The 22,038-nt window shown below is 39.6% G+C and overlaps 2 protein-coding genes across 2 annotated transcripts; both read right to left on the bottom strand.

The window, feature by feature from the left end:
* Positions 1-569: 569 nt before the first annotated feature.
* On the bottom strand, positions 570-8,759 carry ppt2b (palmitoyl-protein thioesterase 2b). The gene is made up of 8 exons (XM_037092731.1): positions 8,246-8,759; positions 6,909-7,062; positions 6,222-6,317; positions 5,603-5,710; positions 5,328-5,411; positions 5,051-5,135; positions 4,233-4,287; positions 570-3,873 (listed from the first exon to the last, which is right to left on the bottom strand). The coding sequence occupies exons 1-8, from the start codon at positions 8,438-8,440 to the stop codon at positions 3,730-3,732; spliced, it is 921 nt and encodes a 306-aa protein (XP_036948626.1). The 5' UTR covers positions 8,441-8,759; the 3' UTR covers positions 570-3,729.
* Positions 8,760-9,437: 678 nt separating this feature from the next.
* cratb (carnitine O-acetyltransferase b) lies at positions 9,438-21,526 on the bottom strand. Its single transcript, XM_037092729.1, has 15 exons — positions 21,118-21,526; positions 20,509-20,736; positions 19,488-19,606; positions 18,517-18,570; positions 16,831-16,996; positions 15,773-15,947; positions 14,809-14,899; positions 14,172-14,259; positions 13,980-14,080; positions 13,435-13,554; positions 12,777-12,899; positions 12,207-12,342; positions 12,033-12,095; positions 11,798-11,935; positions 9,438-10,791 (listed from the first exon to the last, which is right to left on the bottom strand). The coding sequence occupies exons 1-15, from the start codon at positions 21,166-21,168 to the stop codon at positions 10,588-10,590; spliced, it is 1,857 nt and encodes a 618-aa protein (XP_036948624.1). The 5' UTR covers positions 21,169-21,526; the 3' UTR covers positions 9,438-10,587.
* Between the last annotated feature and the right edge of the window lie 512 nt (positions 21,527-22,038).

Consider the following 22,038-nt stretch of genomic DNA (forward strand, 5'->3'; position numbering starts at 1 on the left):
TTAAAACAAGCAATAAAAATGATCGTGATTAATAATAAATATTAAAATTGATTTTAAAATGTTTAGAAAATATCATTTAATAAGAACTAAAATTACAACAGCAACAGTAAAATAACAGTATATTTTAAACAGTAAAGTTCCCTCAACAATATATTTTTAACAATAACAAATATAAACAATCCAAACAGAACAAAAACATGACATACTTATTGTATAAGTCTAAATAAGAACAATAAAGACTCTTAAATCTCATTTAGAGTAGGCTATATCTATTAAGAATAGAAAATGGATCAATATGAGGATGAGGTAGTTAGCATTTTAATATGCAGCATAGAAAACTAAACAAAAGTTCTGAATTAAATAAAATTAATATAACTGATGTACTGTTTCTACTGCATTTTTTTTTGGTTACTTTCAATATTGTTCAGATTCATATTTGTGATCTGTGACCTATTTATCGGCCACTAATGAGTTGTCATTTCAATTAGGATGCTTAATTATTTACTGTACTGTGGAAGTTCGTCTTGTGTCTCCTTGATTGTGTCTGTTGTAATAAATGAAGACAAAAATAGATGCTCAAAACTGTTATTTATTGAGGAATAGACAACATTTGACACATTTCCATTGGCAGACCAAATACTGTAGAAATTGTAGGACCAGTGTCAAAATAGTAGTTTCTGTTTTAACTTTTAAAAAATTGTCCATATCCACAGGGAGAAGACTCGACATAGAGGACATCCCTTAATAAAATCCCTATCTTAAGCAGTTAGGTCAATAAATTTGCACAAGCAAACATTAAAACAAAGGATGCGACAATATTGAAATAACACTGGAAGTTTAAAACTCCAAAACATTTACAATCATCCAATCTTCATCATTTCCCTCCTCTTTCTCTGGTTGTGCAATGCGTACTTTACGCATTAAAATAGTAATTCACTTCTTGTTTTGTATCGTTACAGTAGATATTTCCATTTGTCTTCTTTTGAGAAAGGACAGCATGCAACCATGAACATTCAACAAAATGCAAACAGTTCGAAATCCCTTTTGTCGACAGAGACAGACGAACAGGAAGGTAGCTAAAACGCCTGAGATATCTAAATGTAATGGGAGGTAAAGACTGCCATGTACTGTACTATAGTCTGGTGGAAAAGTAAACACTAATATAGCACTGCCACTCTCTGGCTTCTCTACATCAGTCTCCACCCCTCTCCATTCATTTTAGCACCGTCACTAAAGGCAGTGTACCATAGCACTTCGGTATGAGACATGAAACACTGAGGCAATGAGGGGGAAAGTTTAAGGCTCAATCTAATAAAGCTTCAAAGCACTGCATGATAAGTACAATAAACATGATCTTCACAAACAGATGTGCACACTAAAAAGACAGAAAAACAGAACAGGAAAACACGAGTCCTCCAGGGGTCAAAACATGGAGAGACAGAAAGATATAAATGACTGCACTGTAAGATGAGCAGGGCAGTGGTTTTGTACATGTAGACAAGATGACCAAACGTCACTCAGGCACTGTTGCGTTGTATGGTGTTCTGAGGTATGTGTGTCTAAAACACACACAGACACACACATGGATAAATACTGTGTGTGCGGGATTGGTATATCAAAGTGAGAAACTAAAACTCTTATAGAAAGTTAAAGGAGCATTCCAACAATATTTAGACAAGAAGAGAAATCATGAGCTGGTCAGGCTGCGAAAAACAGCTTGGAACAGATACTTTTTGATGAACACCCCGTTTACAAATGGTTTAAAAAAGGCTCCTGTATTGGGTAAAGTTCCCCGGAAAAAAAAACAACACAACAATCTGATCTTGCCTATGTGCTTACGGCTGGTATTTCAAATGCATTCTTGCTATACTCATTGAGATCTGATCTCTGTCAGTGAGAAATATGAGGTGGCAGCAAAACAGCCCCAGATTCCTTTAAAAAAAATCTGAGTTTTGTTGGTTGTCGAGTTACAGAAAACATTATAAACCTTGTAAAACAATGTCTGCAACAAATTCTTATTTATTTGATCCCTCTTTTAAATTCTGCATATGTTAAACATTAGATTATTCTTTTCTTCATATAAAGATATTCTGTCAGGTCTGCCAGGTTTGTAGCAGAACTGGCATGTAGGCTTCTCTGTAACTAGCTAAAATCTACGAATTGTTAAAGCAGATCAGCTGCACAAATGATTTTTTTCTTTAGATATATTATCAATTCTTAAGCCACATCGCTTTCATTTTTCACAAAGTTTTGTTAAATAACATAACTTTTGGCACTTCTATGCCACAGAATAGATGTTTAATCAGTCACTAAAGTCATGTTACTTTCAGCTTTCTCGCTCCCAAAATTTGAACAATAACTTATTGTGTTTACACCAACTTGAGACCCAAACACAAAGTGAAACTAACTCCGGATGTGGTCAGGTAGATCTGATTGCATTCTGCTCACGATGCATTTGCACATTGTGCTAAAATGCTTTTCTCTTTATCTTAACAGCGTGTCTGAATTAAGATCACATTTTAATATCAGGTGTCAGTGGAGTTAAAAAAAAGCCTGTGCTACAGGGTAAGGTTGAGGAATTTGAAAGATATGGACGAATACCAGGGAGAAAGGGTTTTAACAGAAGACATCATCTTTTGTTTTTAATAGAAGTTGCAGCATTTTGTGGGCTAAACTTGAGAATGAAAGTCAGGATATTTCAGCCTCTCAGCCTCTGCTCTATTGAGTCTCTGTTTCACATGCCCCATTTACTTCCATCAAGCAACATTAAATTGTTGGAGTGCTCCTTTAAGGTCTGATTTGCATCACCGTTGCAGACTATATTAACATAACATCAGTTCAACCTTTGACAAGTTTATGGAAACACAGTTTTTGTCTTGTACTTATTTTTTGAAGTGCTGGATTTGTCTGACAGCAACAACAACATGGTCTAAAAGAAATCATTAAAGGAACATGCAATACCCTTTCTTTAAGATGAATATAAACTGTTACATTGGCTTAGTTTAGCTTAGCACCGTGACTGGAGACAGCGCGCTTGGAAGTTGCCTACCAGAGCCACTAAAGCTGACAAATTAACACAAAAATTGGAGTGTAAAAAGGGCAATTTGCAGTTTTTATGGTGTTTTATTTCTTGGTTGGGAGCAATCACTTCCTGGAGCCTCCACTGGTTGCCTGGCAACCTCACAGTGACAGCAAGATTCCAGGACGTAACTGCTCTTAACAGGAAATGTACATAATCTCCTATAAAAACCATAAATTGTTGTTGTTACACTTTAGTTTTTGCCCAGTTTGGACAAACAAACTTTAACTGGGTCAGTGACTAAACTTTAGAGGTGCTGGTAGATGGATTTTGTTACCTTTGGACAGAGCCAAGCTAGCTGTTTTCCCCTGCTTTTATGCTAAGTTAAGCTAACCAGCTAATCTTCTCATCTGAATTAAATATCAAAGTATTCCCTTCAAAGTAACCTAGTAGTTACTACAATGAACATAAAAAAAATATCCACAGAAATACAAAGGAAAAACCATCGCTATCTGATTACCAAGTTATTTGTTAAGAACTTAACCTAAAAAATGAGATTAGATCCTTAAGAGTAGGCTCACAAGTGTTTGCAAGGATACTTTACAGAGGTTGTAGAGGCAGACTTTCATACATGGTGGAAGCTCAGAGCTTATAAAACTGCAGGGTGTGTATCTGTGTGTGTGTGTGTGTGCTGTAAAGATTTTTTTTTCCTACACCAGCCACTTCTCCATGCACAGGTGGAACACCGTCTCGTTCGAGTGCCAAAATACGTGTTCGACGCCGGGAACAGAACAGATGATCAGATCTCCACGAGCCGCCAGCGTCTTCAGGCCGAAGACATCCCTCAAATATATCTGAGACAAGAAATAAAAAAGAAGAAAAGGAGAAAAGACTTAAATTGTTTTGTAATTCAGGCCAAATTGAAGATGAAGATCCATTTCATGTTTAGTGCTGTTTAGATGAAGATTTTAGGGCTGCACGTTTTTTATTTTATTATAAGTACAAAAAACACAGGTTGTGTTTGAGGAAGTTCACCTTCTTTTGTTATTTATTAGTTGGACAGGTGATACATTTATTTGATTGCAATATAATGTTATAAGTGAGCTGACACAATAAATAAGTGACTGAGTGAAAATAATACAAAAATATTGGATCATTGCAAGAAACTAAAACAGTGCTGTGTTTGCGTGTCTGAAGTGTGATCCTCACTCACGTTTTGGTGCTGCATCTCAACAACGGTCTCGTTGTCATCGTAAAATCCAAACTGACTAAAAACCACAAGAAAGAGAGACAGAGAGAGAGAGAGAAAGAGAGAGAGAGGGGAGGATATACTGTGTGAGAATCACATGAGAGTCTTCTGATCAAACACTGTCAAAAAAAGCAAATGTTGCAGAGCCGTGAAATGTGTGATTTGAGCGTAGAAAGTGTTTTTTTCTCGCTGGAACAAGCAGACTTTACAGATGCCACATCAGAGCTAAAAGGCAGAAAACGTGTAGTTTAAGTGTTCGCGTGAAAAATAAAAGACTCCGATATCAACCTCTTATGTTTCTTAGGCTTTCATGAGGGGTAAAGTGAGCGCAGTAACAACATTCAATAAAATTAACTAACTCTAGACTTTCAGAGCACTAAATGACAGAGAACTTCAAAGAGCAAAAATGTGCAAAAAGCCATCCTGTGCTGATTGCACATTTGCTCATGTATAGCTGTGACCAAAAGCTCTATAACACACTGTCAGTGCACAATAATTTCCCCAGCCTTTGAACCCCTCAGACGTGCTCAAAGGGAAATGAGAAGGAAAACAAGGAGTGTTTTTACTGAATGAAATGCATTGTGGTTGCTGCTGCTGAAAGCAATCAATGTCCTCAAAAAAAGGACAGATCAATAAACAAGGAAGGAATTATCAAAAGCATTTGTGGACAAACATTTAAAAATACAACAAAAAACACAACATGTTTTCGACCATTAGGTCTTCATCAGGGCTCCAAAAAAATATGAAAGATTTGTGACCGTCAATACAGACTACTGACTGACCTCGACTGCCAGGGAGTGATGACTCCATCGTCTGGTCCTCCAATCAACACCAACTTCTTGATTTTCAGGAAATTCTTCTTCCACTCTGAGATCAAGACATAAAACACAGTCAATAAACACTCAGCGGACAGTTTATGGTTACACGTGTACAACAGTCATGAATTCTAGCATTACGAAGTTCAGTTTTAGTTGAAATGTGTAAATTCAACTGTATGTTTATTAGTGAGGTCATAGCTAGTGATGGTGCAATGGTTGCACTCATTAATAATGTGCTGACCTGTTGAATTTGGATTGGATCGCTCACTGTTGAGCAAAGCCAAATAATCACTGCTGTTCACGTACAGGTCTCTGTGGTGAGGGTCTGGAGGAGGGAGAGGACAAGAAAACAACACTCATTCACAAAGAGATACACACCCTTTATTTTAACACCTGACATTATTTCAAGAAAACCTTAATATCTAATATTCAGGTCTGGTGACCTCATCTCACGACTTCACAAACTCACACCTCCTGTTTGCCAACTGTGTGAGAAAGTTATTTTCGGCGTCTCACCATTCCAGTAGTTGCAGATGGAAATCCTCTGTCCTATTGACGTGTAGCAGAGGTGGTAGAGGTTGGACTTGACAAACTGAGGGAAGAGGTACCTCAGGTAGTCTGTGTCTGAGAGGAAGTGACAGACAAAGAGCAGGGTGAAGAACAAACCTCGCAAAACTAGTCTATAACACATATGTGTCAAACCGATCCAAATCAGGTGTGTTCTTGCTTGGTTGGAATGAAAACCTGCAGCCACATGGCCCTTTACTGGATCAGTTTGACACCACTGCTATAACAGTTACACCTGCAATAAACTGAGCTTTATGGCCACTAGGGGGCAGCGGCAACTATGTGGGAACACATCATTGACATTTCATCACCTTCTTAACGTTGATATGTTGATTTTGTTAGCAAACAGCTGCTGTTTTACACATTCAGCAGCTGTAGAGCAAATTTATCTTTCATTTGAAGCTGTTTTTCTGGCAACCGTATCACTGCAAGTCCAACATTCACTCTCTTTTAGCTCTATTTTTGGTCTCCACCAGCTCCAACACCAGCTCTTTAGCTGCAAAAACTAAATATTAATTTCAGGTGATTTAATCATAACCATATTACTAGCTTTTGAAGGTGAACCTACCTCCGTATTGGCCGGCCTGAGGTGACGACAGGGAGATGAAAGACTGGACGTTGTGGTCAGAGAGAGTCGAGAGGATTCCTCTGCATACCAGCCCACCTGAGATAAGTCAACAAAAAACAGAACTGTTATCATCAGTCTTTTACCTTATCAACTAGTTTCAGCTGTAATTACATTTATTTCATACATTGTAAAGACTACACAACATTATTTATCACAGTCATGTTCCTGAAAACACTTTTTCAGTTTGAGATTCATCATAGCAGGACATTTTATAAATAAAAACATGGAAAAAATGAAAAGAACAGAATTTTAAATTTGTTAAGTTTCTCACAGAAATTCTAAATGTTTTGTGCTAAAACTTCCCCGTAAGTAATTTACATAAGCCATTCTCATCAGCACGTGAGTTCCTTCCCCTGGATTTTTACTAACTGGAATACTTATCAGTTTGAAACTGTTTGGTGAGAGTTTCCACTTCTGACTGAATCAGAAATCCCAACAGTCATAAAGAAATTCATCCAGCGCATAAAACAATAAACTGAGTCAGCGTGAAATATTAAAATTTTACAGAGTGCAGTTTCACTCTGAGGTCAAATTTAAGCAACAATGACTTGTAACTAAAGGCATGTACCGAGACGTTTTTATAATCTTAAACAAACACCACATTCATGTCTGTGTTTTCTCACAGACCTTGAGAGTAGCAGATGAAGTGGACGCCGTCTGCTGCGTTTTGCATTATTGGGTAGATAGCTGCCTTGAATCCTTCCACCTGCTTCCACATGGGCTGCAGGCTAGCGCTTCTGTCGAACAGGTCGATGACCGTCACATTTGTTCCAGGATGAGACTAAAGGAGGGAGAAGAAGATGGAGTCAAGTGTTGAACAGCTACAAGAAACAACAGGCAAACTTCTGCATTAAGACAAACTAATCTTGTGTTATCAGCTCCACAGGGATGTTCAGCTACTAACTGATCAGGATGTGCTTGATCAAATATTGATGATTCATTAAGCTATTTGGTAAGAAGACCAGAGCGCAGACTAACTGAGGCATGGAGGGAGCGGTGAGGATTTCCGCTTTCGATTAGCTGTTGTTTTTTTTTTATTCCAGTAATGTCTTCAGGCTGGTTTCGGCTTTCTAACATGTGGCAGAGATGAAAAAAAAAAGAGGAACGTGAATGTTGGTTTACCGCAGAAAATGTCCTTTAAGCAACTTCACTCCATTTTCAACCACAACACAGTGTGACCTCTTTCAGATCATGTGTGAGGGGTTTGGAGGAACAACTGGAAAGGCCAGATGTGACTTTCAAAACTCTTCATTATCATCACAAGCAATCGTCACTTGAAAGAAACCTCCTCCACCTGATCTAATCATCATTGATTTAAAAGACGCTCTATGTAGTTTCGGGAAAGACATCAGGAGAGACAGATCTACACTGACACTGAATTTTTAATGCACAAACAAACTAAATAAACAAACCAACCTTTAACTTTGTTTATATTTGGCGGACCCTGCCACCTTTCTGGCTTCAAACAGCATTCTGGGAACCTCAATTTAATCTGAGAACAGCTTGTCGTAAATAAATATTTCCAATTTTACCTCATTAATATCGTAAATATTAAAGTTTAAACTTCTTCTACAAAAACTACATAGGTAACACTTTGCTTTAAGGTAACAAGAGCAGATTGATTCAGGACAGTTTGGTAACTTCCAGGAAGAGACATTGAAGAATATTTCAGTGCAAACTACAGATTTATATCAAGACAAAATAACACATTACCAACTCTATAAAAACACATTTAATTGTATTGCTCTGGCCAGTCTCTTTCCTGTGTAATTGCAACAACAACAACAACAAAAACTAATTCAATGTGCATTGTGTCTGTGTTGTGCTGATAACGTGGTTACACAAGCTGTACGGCCTGCACTACATACTGTATCAGGTCAAACCCTGTATAATAAAACGTGTACATTTTGTCTGCATAGCATCTAAAAACAACAGCAACACTGGAGCAGCTCGTCTCCACTCACCTCGTTAATGAACCGCTGCAGGTTCTTAAAATCCCCTGAGCTGTCGAACAGACCGTGCACTATGATCACCGGCTTGTAACCGACCACCGCAGCCCAGAGACACGCACCGAGCAGCGGATACAGCAGCCCGGCCGCCCCGCTGCACCTCCACCACCTCCTCCTCGGGGTTGACGCAGCGGAATAAGAGCTCTTCATTACAACTCGGAACAATTCAGATAAAAACCTCACAGCTTTTCACAACAAAAATACACACAACTTAAAAAAAAATAAAAATAAAAATTGTTTGGCTAATGTTGTGCTAACATGTTTAGCTCCCTTTTGTTTGTTTTTTTCCAAGCAGCGGTGAAGAAGGGCTGAAGTCCGCTCGTCAGTGTCCCTGAAATACTGCAGTTTGAGCGGCGTCCCGGTGTGTTTACTGTTTAATAACAGCTGCTGCCTTTTGCTTTGGTTTCTTCTGTTTGTTCCGGTTTTAAATTAAAAGCGAGGCAGACGCGGTTGACGTAATTTCCGGGTCCAGCTCGTCCAATCAGCGGCTCGTACACAGGAGAGCCCTGATTTTTACAATAGTCAGTTTATATGATGAGTACACTGTGTACTAATGAGCTAATAAACATTTAATACATGTTATCATCCGGGTGTTTCATTTCAGTAAGACACTTTATAATAACCTCCTTTAATAGATGTTACATTTACAGTTACAGTTGCATAATATAAACTGTGAGTCAAACAATGACCCACCTGGCCCAGATGATCAGAATTAGGGATATTTTCAAAAAACAGTATTGCTAATTTAACAATTTAGCATCATGCTGCTTTATTTCTGATGCAATCTGCAAACTAAAGCAGAATAAAATGTATAATATTTGCCTCTTAAAATGTAGCAATGGAATTTAAGAGTAGCTAAAAATGTAAAAAAAAAAAAAGTCACTGAAAATCATACTTAACGATTTCAAGACACTGGACCATTAAGATCCTTACATGATGCTGCTTTAAATCCACCATCACCATTTATAAAGAGAAGACTTGGCATTTGGGCCCCTATTGTTTGCTTTTCCTGGGATTCCTGCAGGTATGCCATTCAGTACCTGTGACACTCGTCAACCCAAAACAAAACAAACACACCTCTGAGGAGTTTGAACACCCTCACACACTCTCTCTCTCTCTCTCTCTCGCTCACAACACACACAAAGAGCCATGTGATGACAGGCTTTATTAACCAGTCCTGCAGGTTGAGACCAGAACAACACGCCCGAACAATGGGGGCCAACGCCTCCTCACATTCATTTCAAATACAGTACATACAAACATGCACTCAAGAATTACAGACGAGCTCACCCAAAAATGAAAATTCAGTCGTTATCTACTCAACATCATGCCGAAAGGAAAACAGTCCTGCAAGCATTCCCCTAAACAACTGAAGTGGACGGGGACAAAAGAAATGTAAATGGCTCCGGACAGCTCTTTCAGCTTAAACCTTGTCTCTGGAAGCACTGCAGTGATCTGAAAGACTTTATTTACACCATTTTTAAAGTCGAAATCTTCACTGTAGCCGCTAAGCTAAGTGGGTGCATGAGCTCAATTGTGTGTAAAGGTTGTGATTAACATATTTCAAGTCAACTTTGGGGCTTCCACAGACTTGGATGAGCTGTATGAAGCAATTTCATTTGTATTTTTATTCCATTTTTAAAACCAGTCAACATTTACTTCAGCGAGAGACAGGATAACATTTGTAGAATCCTGCGATGCTGAAATGTTTTGTGGACGATGAAACTTCTCCTGACTTTCTATCAGCGTGAGAGTGAGTCGATCAGGACAGAATTTTTCATTTTTGGGTGGACTTCATTCACCATCTCTCTGGATTTTGGTCCATTTTAAACAGACTTGTTGATCCATAAAAATCATCGGTTTCCATGAACATTCGCACTCTGAAACATACTTATTCTCAGTACGAGAGGGGCCGCTGGTCAACTCAGGTAGAGGGAGTGCAGTCATTAAACACACGTTCTTTGGGTTTGTTAGGATTAATAATGGAGTGTCAGGCTGGCTTCAACCTGTTTCATTTTTTAACCCAGAGATATCAAAGCATTAGATGCTCCCATTGTAGTGATTAATAATGCGGCTTGCTTGCTCAGCTCTTGCTAGAAAAAAGGAAAGTGATTTATTGCCTCACAAAAAAAAAGCATGGAAAGCACCTCAGAGACACTGTGTTCAGTCTTCAGTGTGGTCTCAGATATGACCGCTCCAGTGAAGCACAACGTGGCATGCGCAAGAAAACATCCACAAGCCTCATCAAGACTTCTGCAAACTGTTGCTTGAGTAGAAGAGCGAGGGCAGGAGCGGCGCTACACAGTAGACTGCAGTAGCTCCTGTAGCTGACACAAGGTGTCCTTCAGGGTGACAGCTAATGTCTCTGCGTGCGTCTCCTCGCAGCAGTTGAAGGCAGTGATGGAGAAGTGGACGTGGTCGGCCTGGGGGTTGTAGCAGACGGCGTAACCATCAGGAACGAGCGGCCCGAAGCACATCACGCTGTCCGTGTTGGCAGGCACCTGGAGGAGAGAGAGGACAACATGAGATAATGTAGCGATATGATGAAGAGCGTTAGGGTTGAAAGAAACTGTGTTCCTGCCACAGGAACTTCCCCCAGAGACGTACCCAGGTCAAAATCAGGTTCCTGGAACATACCCCACAAAAATCCCTGACGACAGGCATAAACATATTTTGGTGGTTTCTAAAATAAAAACAACTGAGGGAAATTAGTTTGTCTCCACAAAATAAGGAACAAAAACATTTCAGCGCATGGTCAGCAGAGTGAAAAGTTTCCAACACTTTCATTGGGATGTTACTCCTGCAATTACAGGTAACACTTATAGTTTGCAGTGGACCTCGCATAAGTAAGCATCGAAGGAAGCGAACACACAATAATGTCGCTCATGAACAATCTAAGATTGAAGATTAGCTTCCTATCACCATGGAATACACTAGTTCACGTCCCGTTAAAGCAGACTTATTTCAGTGTCCTTGATATAAAAACATCTGACGACTCCTCTCCTTATTCATCATTACCACAACAGAAGTACTGACTTGTGGTCTCATCACTCATCGCACTGTATTCAAATAATACCAAAACAAAATAATGGAAAAGTGGAAAAGACATTGATGAGTCCAGAGTGAGTTACCAGCTAAAGAACAAAACATTTTACAACACATCGTAAAGGGATAAAAGCAAAAAATGTGACTTATAAATAAAAAAAAAAAAAAGAAAAGAAATCAGGCAATAAAAATCACATGAGGTGTCAGGCGCAAAATCAGCTGGAAGAAAAAGTAGGATGTTGAGGAGCAATTAACCTACATGTCATCATAAAAACAACAGAAGATTAGCATCATGATGGCTGGAAACTCCCAAACTGTGATGACAGTAAACGCATCTTATTAAAATAACATCACATGCTCCAAAACAACCCAAACACTGCCCACATATTTACAGCCTCACTACAGAAATTCCCACTCCCTGTTGGACTGTTAACACCTTCTGTAAACAAATCTCTCACACACCTGCCCTGTCCGGAGCTTCCAGTGTGTTGCCAGGCCGTACGCCGTATCCATGAAGATTTTGGGGACGCTCAATCCTTCCTCGATGGCCTGGAGCTTGAGACCCAGCAGGTGGCTGTCAATGCCGTGTCCTTGAAGTGCCTGAGCAGAGGAGGAAAAATAAAAGTAGAGTGAAAGTGTTCATGAGATCATAACGGCAAACGAGACAAAAGCGGCTGAGCGTTCACTTGTCATCTACCTGTTGGGTCAGAGCGGCGTAAGTATCGACAGCCTCTCGGAACAGCTGGAGCTTCGCTTCCCGCTGCGACACAAAGACATAAAACATAAAACCACGTTTCTCCTCCTATCACCTGAACACAACCCAACAAGCTGAAATGAATCCACAGTAGAACAATTCAGTGACTTTTCTCACCGACACAGATGGATCGTTGAAGGCCAGAATGAACTTAAGCGTCTGATTTGTGGGTGAGCGGATGTATTCTGTCCGTCCTCCTCGAAACATCCTCTGAGAGACAATATCGCAGGAAGCACAGGCCTCGTTGTGAACTCTAAAAAAAATAAAATAAAATAAAAAGGGAGTGAAATCAGCAGCTCCAGTTAACAATGAACCCATGGATGTACAGACAACTATCACTGGTCTTCTTAAAAACTATAGAAAATTTAAGCAAGTAGTTTTTTATTTAATGATTTCCAATCTTGGCTAATTTATGGACATTTATTGACAATGAACACACCACTGTGTTCAGATTCAGTCGTAGTTATGACTCTAGTTATGAAGAAGTAAAAAAAAAATGCTTCATAATAACTCACATGGGGGTGTTTTGTTTTGAGTTGTTTGGTTGTTTGTTGTGCTCGTAAGTTTATCACTACATTTGATAATAAAAAACAGCCTTTATATTAAGAGAAAATAAATGACTGTGTTTCCCTTTAACTCTCCTCACATTCTGTGATAAAAAGAATAATGTATCTTATCATCACCGACCTGTAGTAGGCGAGCTGCAGGGCGATCTGGATGAAGGAGTGCGGACTCAGCTTGTGCTGCTTGGGAAGCTCCTTGCCGAACCTCTTGAAGTTGAACACGTTCACGTCGAGGTCGTTAATCAGTCTGCGGAAAACATAAATCTTTGTGATGAAATCATTCTAAATGTATCTACTATTTATAACCTTTTAATGGTTGCAAATTAGGTGGAAATGAAGTGAAGTGTTGCCAGAACAGATCCCTCTGATCCCCCAGTACTTTCAGCAGGGGTTACATCTGTCCAGCTCAAATATAAAAGGCACGATGAAACGCTTTAGTCATAACTTACATGTTACATGATCAGGATGATTAGAGTTTTCATTACACAGCAGCATATAAAAGGTATCACAAAAGCGCCTTCTTAGTGTTGTAAGAAGGCGGTGGACGTAACAACAGCTTCCTCAAGGTTACGTTTACACAGAGAAGATAAATGTGTTTACTCTCTTGTGGCTTTCCTCATTTCAGCTCAGTTGGATTTGGAGGTAAAGGTAAACATCTAGTTTACAGTGTGTAGCTGGTCCATTGTTCTCTTATCATCCCGCAGAGACTGTACATTCAAAGTAAACCACTCCACGCTGTTCATGAGGGGAAGAAGAAGAAGAAGAAGAAGTGAGGAGCTTACATGTCGAGGTTCTGCTTGGCGTGCTCGATGTCCCGCTTTATTTCTCGGTCTATGTGGAAGTAAAGCTTCTTTGGCATCGGCAGAGGGACCAGCGGAGCTCTCTTTGGGTCCGGTTTCTCGCTGCAGTCAAGAAAACACACAATAACTCAAGAGTATGAAAGTTGTAAAAGCCATTTTCCATCTCATTTCCATTCATCCTAACAATCTATCCTGACTAGATCTGTACATTTCCTGGAAAGAAACAACTTAATGAGTTGCATTCAGAGCCAAATTAACAAGAAGGCCCAAACAGTTTAGAATTGCTGTGGGCAGCATTTTACGAAGTTTATATAGTGTCTCATAACTCAACAACTCACAAAACTGACCATTTTTTTAAGGGAGTCTGGTGATACCGAGGTTACAAGTTCAGTGGTTGGATCAGTGTGTTCACAGATGTCTGCTCCTGACATTGGCAGGTTAAGAGAGCCTAGTCATGTAATTTACATCATCATAGGATCACTCAGGATGGATGTTAATACCAGGTGTGAGCGGGGCCTTTATCTCACCAGTACTCCAGGATGTGATCCAGCAGTGTTGCTATGGGCGGACCCTCAGCTGTGGCTTGTTCGTACAGAAGACCCCATGAGCCGTCCTCGCCCACCACAAACTACTCAAACAAACACACAGTCAGCTGCTCCGTCACCAGTCTAAACAAAAACAGTCATACCTTCTCAAACGTAAATACTCCTGCTGCTTACCTGCAGCGTTTTATCAAACCAGCGGTTTCCACTGTTGGAGAACGTCCCGCCTCCATGAAGAATCTGTGCTGCCTTACGGCTGGCGTACCTGTCAATCAAAGATAGAACAAATAATATCAACAAACAGAAAAACACTTGAGTATTTCCACTTTCTGCTACTTTATAACTCTACTCCACTACATAGCTTCTTATCTATTCTTCAGTGTAAAAGTAACTTCTAACTGACTATATTATGATGCGGTGGTATATTACTAAATCTACCCAGTAGTTTGCAGCATATCTAAAATGCTCTCACATGTGTTTGTCCGGATAAAAACACAACATTATACAATTCTAGAGCAATACAATACTTTGAACGGAGGTATTATACATAACATAACATTCTAAATTCAGGATTTTAACCTGTTATAGTGTATTTTTCATCTTCTTTGGATACAAAGCTGCAACAACCGGAGCGACATTTCAAATGCAGGAAGTGACAACTATATATTGTTGCCCAAGACCGAGTGTCAACAGACAGAACAATGATATCTGAACACACTCAGAGGAGATTACTCAACACATTTAGCAAACACAGAAATACCTGAGTGTCAGACAGAGGATGGGTGTGTGTGTGTGTGTGTGTGTGCGTGCATACTTCTCATCTGATATCCTCATGACTGGAGAATCCAGACACAAGGAGAACAGTCCCGTCTCTATCAGCCGCACTGATTCCTTGTTCAGTTTATCTGAGTCACAGAGACAGACAGAGGAAAAAGACCGAAATATCACAAAAACAAACACAGAATATTTAAACATTTCAGTTAGACACATTTAGCAAAACATGCAGACATTTATCAGAGTTGCAAGTCTAATGTCTAATGTCACATTTACATACTTCACCTGATTTAGAAATCACATAAACCGTAATGAACAAAACAAACCACACATGTCAGACTGACTTCCTAAACAGGATGGATTCCCTGGTTTCAGTTTATGCCAGTGTAACGTAAGAAACACATTTCAGACATCTGAGATATACGTTAGCAAGGTAATAAATCCACCACAGTGATCAAGAAAGTCATACTGTCTTTATGCATTCTTTACAGAGAGTCTGGCAATGAAAAGAACAAGAGCAAGATGTGTGGAAAAACATTTAAGTTGACTGCAATGAAAAGAAAAATTCAGTGGAATTAAAGTAAAGACATGAGTCAAATAAAAGCTACAGGACAAGTTGGAAAATGACCAGCTCATGTTTTGGCTAAAAATATCCACTTCTGTCACCACAAAACACTGCTGATCATGTCCTGACTTCTTGTCAAAACTATCTGTTTTTTTTGCTCTATAGATAGGCCTGAAAATTGTCTTGAGATCGCCTTAAAAGTATCCAGTAGCGTCACTCTTACTAATGTTGAAACACAGTCTTGAACTGTGGTCACCGGCTTGGCAAACTTCTCTCTACACTCCTCCACCTCCTGATGTGAGAGTCAGGTCATAAAAGTGTAACATGAATGTGATTTGACACATTTTCAACTAATCTGAACACATCAGTGTTTTGCAGAAGCGTTGACTGCCAACACTTCTTCCTGCCGACTCTCCTGTTACGTAGCGCTGCGCTGTACCTTTGAGCAGGCGGTTGTAGGCCTGTCCCCATGTGTGACGGTGCTCGCTGGTCAGGATTCCCATCGGCTCTTTGTCCGTCTTCCAGGACTGAGACCTGATCCGCAGCAGCTGACTGTGGATCTGACTCTCCGTCATGCGAGAGCCGTCGCTGTTGTAAACCTCCAGCTGGAAGAACTAGAAAAAATACAGGAGGCCGTGATTGTTATGCAACGTCTGATTTCAGCTGTGGTGAAGCTCTCTGTGTCCGTTTGCAACACGACGATGTGTTCAGTGCTTTCGAAGACACGGAAAGTCTTCGGGTGTGTTCGTAGTAAACATATTTGTGCTGATTCGTTAAATCTCTGGAGTGATTTCTCTTTCACAATCACTAACATCTGCAGAGCTGCTGCTGCCAACACAAACTGAATATCAGACACAAGTGACTCTTCTATTCTTTACATTTGGGTTTAGAGCTGAAACAAACTGGTCTATTAACAGATTACTAATCCAACAGCAAATATTATGCTAAACAACACATTTTTAAGTCAGTTTTTATGCACCAGTGTCCAAAATGCCTGGTTCTGACTTCTGTTTTTCATATTCTACCATAACAGTCAATTGTACACCTCTCAGCTTTGGGGAATTGTGTTGGCATTTTATTGTCAATTCATTGATTAGTTAATCAGCAAAGAAATTGATCTGAAAATCTCATAAGTATTTTAGTCATTTAATTCAAAGAAAAAAGCCAATTATTTTGTAATTTCAAAGCGAAGGTTACTAAAGGTTGAAAGAACTCGGATCAGATTTGTTTTGCTTCCTCTCTCTGCCAAATGACCTGCTGCCAAAAGATCTTCTTGTGCGGTCACGTGACTCCTGTTCACAAGGCGCTGCACGTTTCTAATTGGTTAAAGTGTTCAGATAATAAACAGACCACAAAATTAAAAAGGAAAAAAAAAAGGTGTGACTGCACAAGAACCAACATGACGGAATGCCGTAAAACTTGCAACGACGGCGAGTCAACAACAAGAGGGAGCGAAATATGAACCCGACAGCGTCATCTATCGCCGGCTCGTCCCACCTGGTAGTTCCTGACGACGGTGATGTGCGTCGGCGAGCGGCGGGAGCGGCCATAGTGGGCGATGTAGTCGTGTTTGGGCCCCGGGATCCTGCAGGAGGAGAAGAGGAGCGGGTAGAGCTCCATGCACAGAGGCTTCCCCCGCAAATCGTCCACCGGCAGCTGCCCGCTGACGGAGACAAGAGGACAGATGTGACTCTGTTAATATTCAACTGCTTTAGTTCAGGTATCATTATCATTTTTGTGGACATTTTTGCATTTATTTTTGTAAACATATGTTTTTATTTTTATTTGTTAACTTTATTTATTTTAATGTATTTTTCTATATCTGTGTTTTTTATTTATTCATTTCTGAGTTTTTTTGGGGGGGAGTTCTGAATTGTTTCATTGCATTTTTAGTTTTATTTTGTTTTTAACTTATTTGTATTTTCAGTTTTTTAAATATATTTTTCAGAATATTTTATTTGTCTATATATGCATGTTTAAATTTTTTTCTTCATATTTTTACATGTTTTTATTCATTCATTTTTCTTAACAAATGTTTCTTATCTATTCATGTATGTATTTATTTATTCATATCTGCTCAGAATATTTTTTTCTACCCAAAAAGACAAAAACCCACAGCAGAGGTGTTTTGAGTCGTGTGCTGGTGGCTTCACACAGATTCAAATACAGGCGGTGCGGGTGAATAAATTTAGCTACAGATTAACTTCATAGAGCAGAAACACAGACTGATGCCAGACGAGGTTTTAGGTTACAGGACCGAAATAGAAGCCGGAGAAAGTGACTGTAACTAACAACAGATTACTGCAGGAGGATTACTGCAGAACAAAGGTCGACAACAGTTTACAGCTCATAACTGCCTCCAATGATCAGAGCAGATCATTATCAGCAGCTGGTTTCATTTACTGTAATAGGATTACTTTATAGGCTCTAATACTCTCTGTATTCATCTCTATAGAGCAGAAAGACGCTGTCTGACCATTAAATATGAGTTTTACTGAGGTCAGTGTGAAATATTAATGTTTTTGATTCATTGGTGACAAAGTGTGTTGACCCAAGAACTTTATTTATTTACTTTACTTTATTCATCTTTACATTCTTTGCTTGAATAATTTTAATTTTATGCCATTTCAGTGAAATATTTCACGTTGTACTCAATTTCTGTAATCTGACATTAGATGAGAAAGATTATTTTTCATACAAAACACAAGATGAGCTTGTAAAACACTTGCTCAGGCAAAAACAAATCTCCCTCCTATCAAGTGAATTCAGTTTGAAGATTAATCTTCTTTTAAAAAGTAAATATAAAGTAGAAATATTTCAACCTGTCCTCTTCTTCTGACCAAGTTTTCCTAATAACATGTTGATTTAATCTAAAACATCAATTACTGAACTCTTAAATTCAGCATTTAAGACTGAATTATAAACATAAAAAGTTGTAACAGGATTAAGATTTATGCATCTGAACTCTTAAGTGGTTATCATCAGCTCACACATTACCAAACATATGTATTACAGGAATTTAGCAATTAATAATCCTATATATTATATAAGATGCATCTGGACTATAATACTACTTCCTTCACTGTTGTTACAACATTTAACCTTTAAAAAATTAGAAGTATGACCTCCTTAGATAACCAGTAACCATCTTTGTTTATTTGGCTGCAGCTCTGTTCTACTTACGTGTTGATTTTGGCCTTGAAGTCGAGAACCGCTGCAATCAGTTTGGATGCAAACCTGCGTGGAGACAAATAAAAGATTAACACGTTAATCATCTTCGCAAAATGTGGTCAAAAGTTGCCTGAGTATTTTCACAGGTGTTTCGTTTTATGTTTTTTCTGTCTGAGGACATATTTTATCTTCTTTTTTAGACATAATTATCTTAGTCTACATTCTAACTTTTGCACGTTTGTCTAATTCAACTTTTCCTTGATTTTATTTCCATATGACACCTGCTCCAATGTCATTACTGCATAAATTACCCAAGAATAACTTCATTTATGTTGTGTTCAGTTGTTTTATTATGTTACAGAGCTGGAAATTCATCATGTACACAACAAATAACTCATATCTCAGCCAAATCTGCTCAGTGTGAGGAGTCAAATCAAGCTCAACAAACACTCATTTTTTGGGGGGGACGATGCTGAGACTAATATTAGGAAGTTAGAAAATCTGAAAATCAATATATCAGCCTTTATACACACTTTATTGTCCAAAATGACACCAAAAGAGTAAAAAAGTAGACTGTGAGACACAGATATGGATAGACAGAGCAGGATAACTTGTCAGAATCCAAGAAAAACAACCATATTCAGCTCGATGCAGATAAATGTTCTCATTTCATGTGACTATTTTGTTTAAAGAGTTGTTTTTTTTCCTCGACGTGAGATGGCGCAGATCGGCAGGTTAGAGGGTCCGACTGACAACAATGATTTACAGAATAAACAGGTGTTTGAGTGCAGATCAAGTTAAAGGTCGTCATCCTGGCAGAGCGTCGCCACCGTGAACGTGAGCGACAGGAAATAAACACAACGGTGATGCTGCGCGGACTGTTCTGCACACTGTCTGCGAGACAACTGAACTGTGTGTGTGTGTGTGTGTGTGTGTGTGTGTGTGTGTGTGCGTGTGCGTGTGCGTGTGTGGTGTTGACTCACAGTAGCTGACTCCTCCAGCCATTATAATCTCTCCTGGGCAGAGAGATGGCCGGGTTCGAGTGCACGGGCAGCGGCTGTCGGCTCTCCAAGTACGCCCACTGCACCCACCAGGGAGCGATCTACAGGGGAGAGAGCCCACACACACACACACACACACACACACACACACACACACACACGCACACACACACACACACACACACAGGGATGACATTAAAGTCACAGTAAACACAGATGATGACATACAATCTTTGAAAAACCTGATGTTAGCCTGATGAGACAATCTCATCTACATAGAGAAGGATGTGTTTTCAGCCCCCTTTATTTATTCAATACATAAACATCTCTGAACCCGCTCATTGACAGGTTCATAACTGTATTTTGAGTTATTACTAAAATAGGATTATACGCTTTAATTCCAGAGTCAGAAACACTCTGTTTCAGCTGCTGTCTCTTTAAGACCTAGTCTCCTCTGATTGGTCAGTGCACAGACGCCTGACAAAGCAGCTGTGCTAAATCACGCATGCGTGCCAAACAGGTTTTTGGGAATAATCATGCAAATCTGTGACATGGTGATGTACTGTGATGTCACAAAGTCACAGCAGTGTTTTCTGTGGGAGAGAGGAGCTTCTGTTGGTGGAGACTCTGACCTTTTAACTTTAAAGACTGTTTACATGCACAAGAAGCTGTAGAACGCACTGAAGAGGGAAACAAACAAAAGACTTCAGTATGAGTCCTTCAATATTTTAAATATTGCTAGATTATATTATTGCATGAACTTGAACAAAGGTAATGAACAACATGTGTACTATGATTATCACTCACTTCCTATATATTTCATTGGTGCGGGAAAGGTTTATCTAACGGTGTGCTGTTACTATAATGACAAATTAAGGACTGCGTAGCCTTACTTCATGTAGTTTTAAGACCTCAGAGCAGGTGGAGTTTTGTTTTGGATTGATATATTTATGCTTCACACACACCCCATCCCTCTCTAACACCTGTCACATCACACACAGACCCAGTTCTTGGTGCTTCTGGCTCTCCTCTCCAGCCCCATCTGCAGCTTTGCACCGAGGCCTCCCGGCATTCCGAACTCCTGCACCATCCTGCGGGTGTGGTTGATCTCCTCGGGGGGCAGCAGGGGCTCCAGGGCCCTCAGGTAGGCCTGGAGGGTCTGGGCCAGAGGGGGCACCGGCTGACTGGGCACTGAGGAGGAGAAGAAACAGGGCTCCTGCCTGGAGGACACCTGGAAGAGAGGGGTGAGACGTTCAAGGACTCCTGACGTTTAAAGTGTTGCACTGCAAACTGCCCTGAGGACAAATTATCAAATTAAAACATTTACATATTATTACAGTGCTGGTACAGTAACTCTGCATGTCAGCACAGTGTCACAGCTTGACCTCATGCCAATAACAGCAGGGCAGGGCGTATCAAAATAGGAAGTGTGAGAGATATGATTGTGGAAACACGATTCTCCGCTTCTTATCCGTTTACAGCCATGCTTGCTATAATAACTACACCGTATGTGAGAGTTCAGGCCAGTATGTCAACAGTGAGACTCTTAAAAGTGACACTAAAGTCTTAAAAAACAAAACAAAACAAAACAAAAAAACAGATAAACACTCACCCGAGACAGCCATGCTCTGCAGCTTCCTGCGTGAATTTTCCTCAAAATCATATTTTCCTTAAGTCATAAAACCCGCTGTGCGTCGCATCAGCTTTGCTTTTTTTTTCTTTTTTAATGTTATTATAACTTTTTTCCTCCCACAAGAGTCGGACGGTCAGCAGAAGTCCAGCCCTCCTCCCGCTTCCTCTCCGCGGTGGATGAAGATGAGAGTCGTCATCGCTCGACGGGTCCTTAGTTTGAAAACATCCGCGCATGTGTTGGTGAAAACACAAGCAGGGTGAAGCTGTCCGTGTTTGGCTCGCTCAGGGCTGCGGGCATGCAAACATTCACGTACCGAGATGAACTGTCCGACTGACGCTACAAGTCTGCACACGTGTTGACGTAAAACTGTTTCCGTACACAGCAACGTGACGCCGCGCACAGCACCGCGTCCCCCCGCAGGGTGTCGCTGTTACATGTCAAGATGGCGCCGAGTGCATAAACTTTAATGTAAACAAGAACATTACTTCATATATATTCACTTAACACCTTAAGTAAAGTTAATTCGATTTAGATAAGTACATCATTTTGTCTGTTTGAAAGGAGATATATTAATATAACTTATTATCATTATTTATTTGTGTGTTTTTCTTTTTTTTTTTTGTTTTTTTTTAAAGGTAAGCAACAAGGTTAGTGGTATTAATCATAATAATACAATAAGATACAAACAAAACCTTGTGTTTTAAAAGCATGTTTGTTGCTAAATGTAAGTGCTAATACCAAACTTAAAAAACAAAAAAACAAAAAACAAAAAACAAAAAACATAAAAAACAAAATACAAAAAACAAGTTACAAGTAAAAGTCCTGTAAAGGTTGCAAGTGTAACCAAAAATGTACAAAAACTATATTATTACAGTTTTTTTCTTCTTAGAGTATCTTCAA

This window comes from Acanthopagrus latus, chromosome 3, assembly GCF_904848185.1.
Source record: "Acanthopagrus latus isolate v.2019 chromosome 3, fAcaLat1.1, whole genome shotgun sequence".
NCBI classification, from domain to species: Eukaryota; Metazoa; Chordata; class Actinopteri; order Spariformes; family Sparidae; genus Acanthopagrus; species Acanthopagrus latus.

Bases quoted from the DNA above. Each gene is read 5' to 3' on its own strand.
- ppt2b (XM_037092731.1), bottom strand. From the start codon at position 8,440: ATGAAGAGCTCTTATTCCGCTGCGTCAACCCCGAGGAGGAGGTGGTGG. The intron at 6,318-6,908 runs GTCTGTGAGAAA...GACTTATCTCAG, and splicing joins CTTCATCTGCTACTCTCAAG to GTGGGCTGGTATGCAGAGGA. The intron at 5,136-5,327 runs GTCAGCACATTA...TCTTGATCTCAG, and splicing joins ATCCAATCCAAATTCAACAG to AGTGGAAGAAGAATTTCCTG.
- cratb (XM_037092729.1), bottom strand. From the start codon at position 21,168: ATGATTTTGAGGAAAATTCACGCAGGAAGCTGCAGAGCATGGCTGTCT. The intron at 14,900-15,772 runs GTACAGCGCAGC...TCTGTGACTCAG, and splicing joins CTACAACCGCCTGCTCAAAG to ATAAACTGAACAAGGAATCA. The intron at 12,096-12,206 runs GTGAGAAAAGTC...TTTGTGTCGCAG, and splicing joins TCAACGATCCATCTGTGTCG to CGGGAAGCGAAGCTCCAGCT.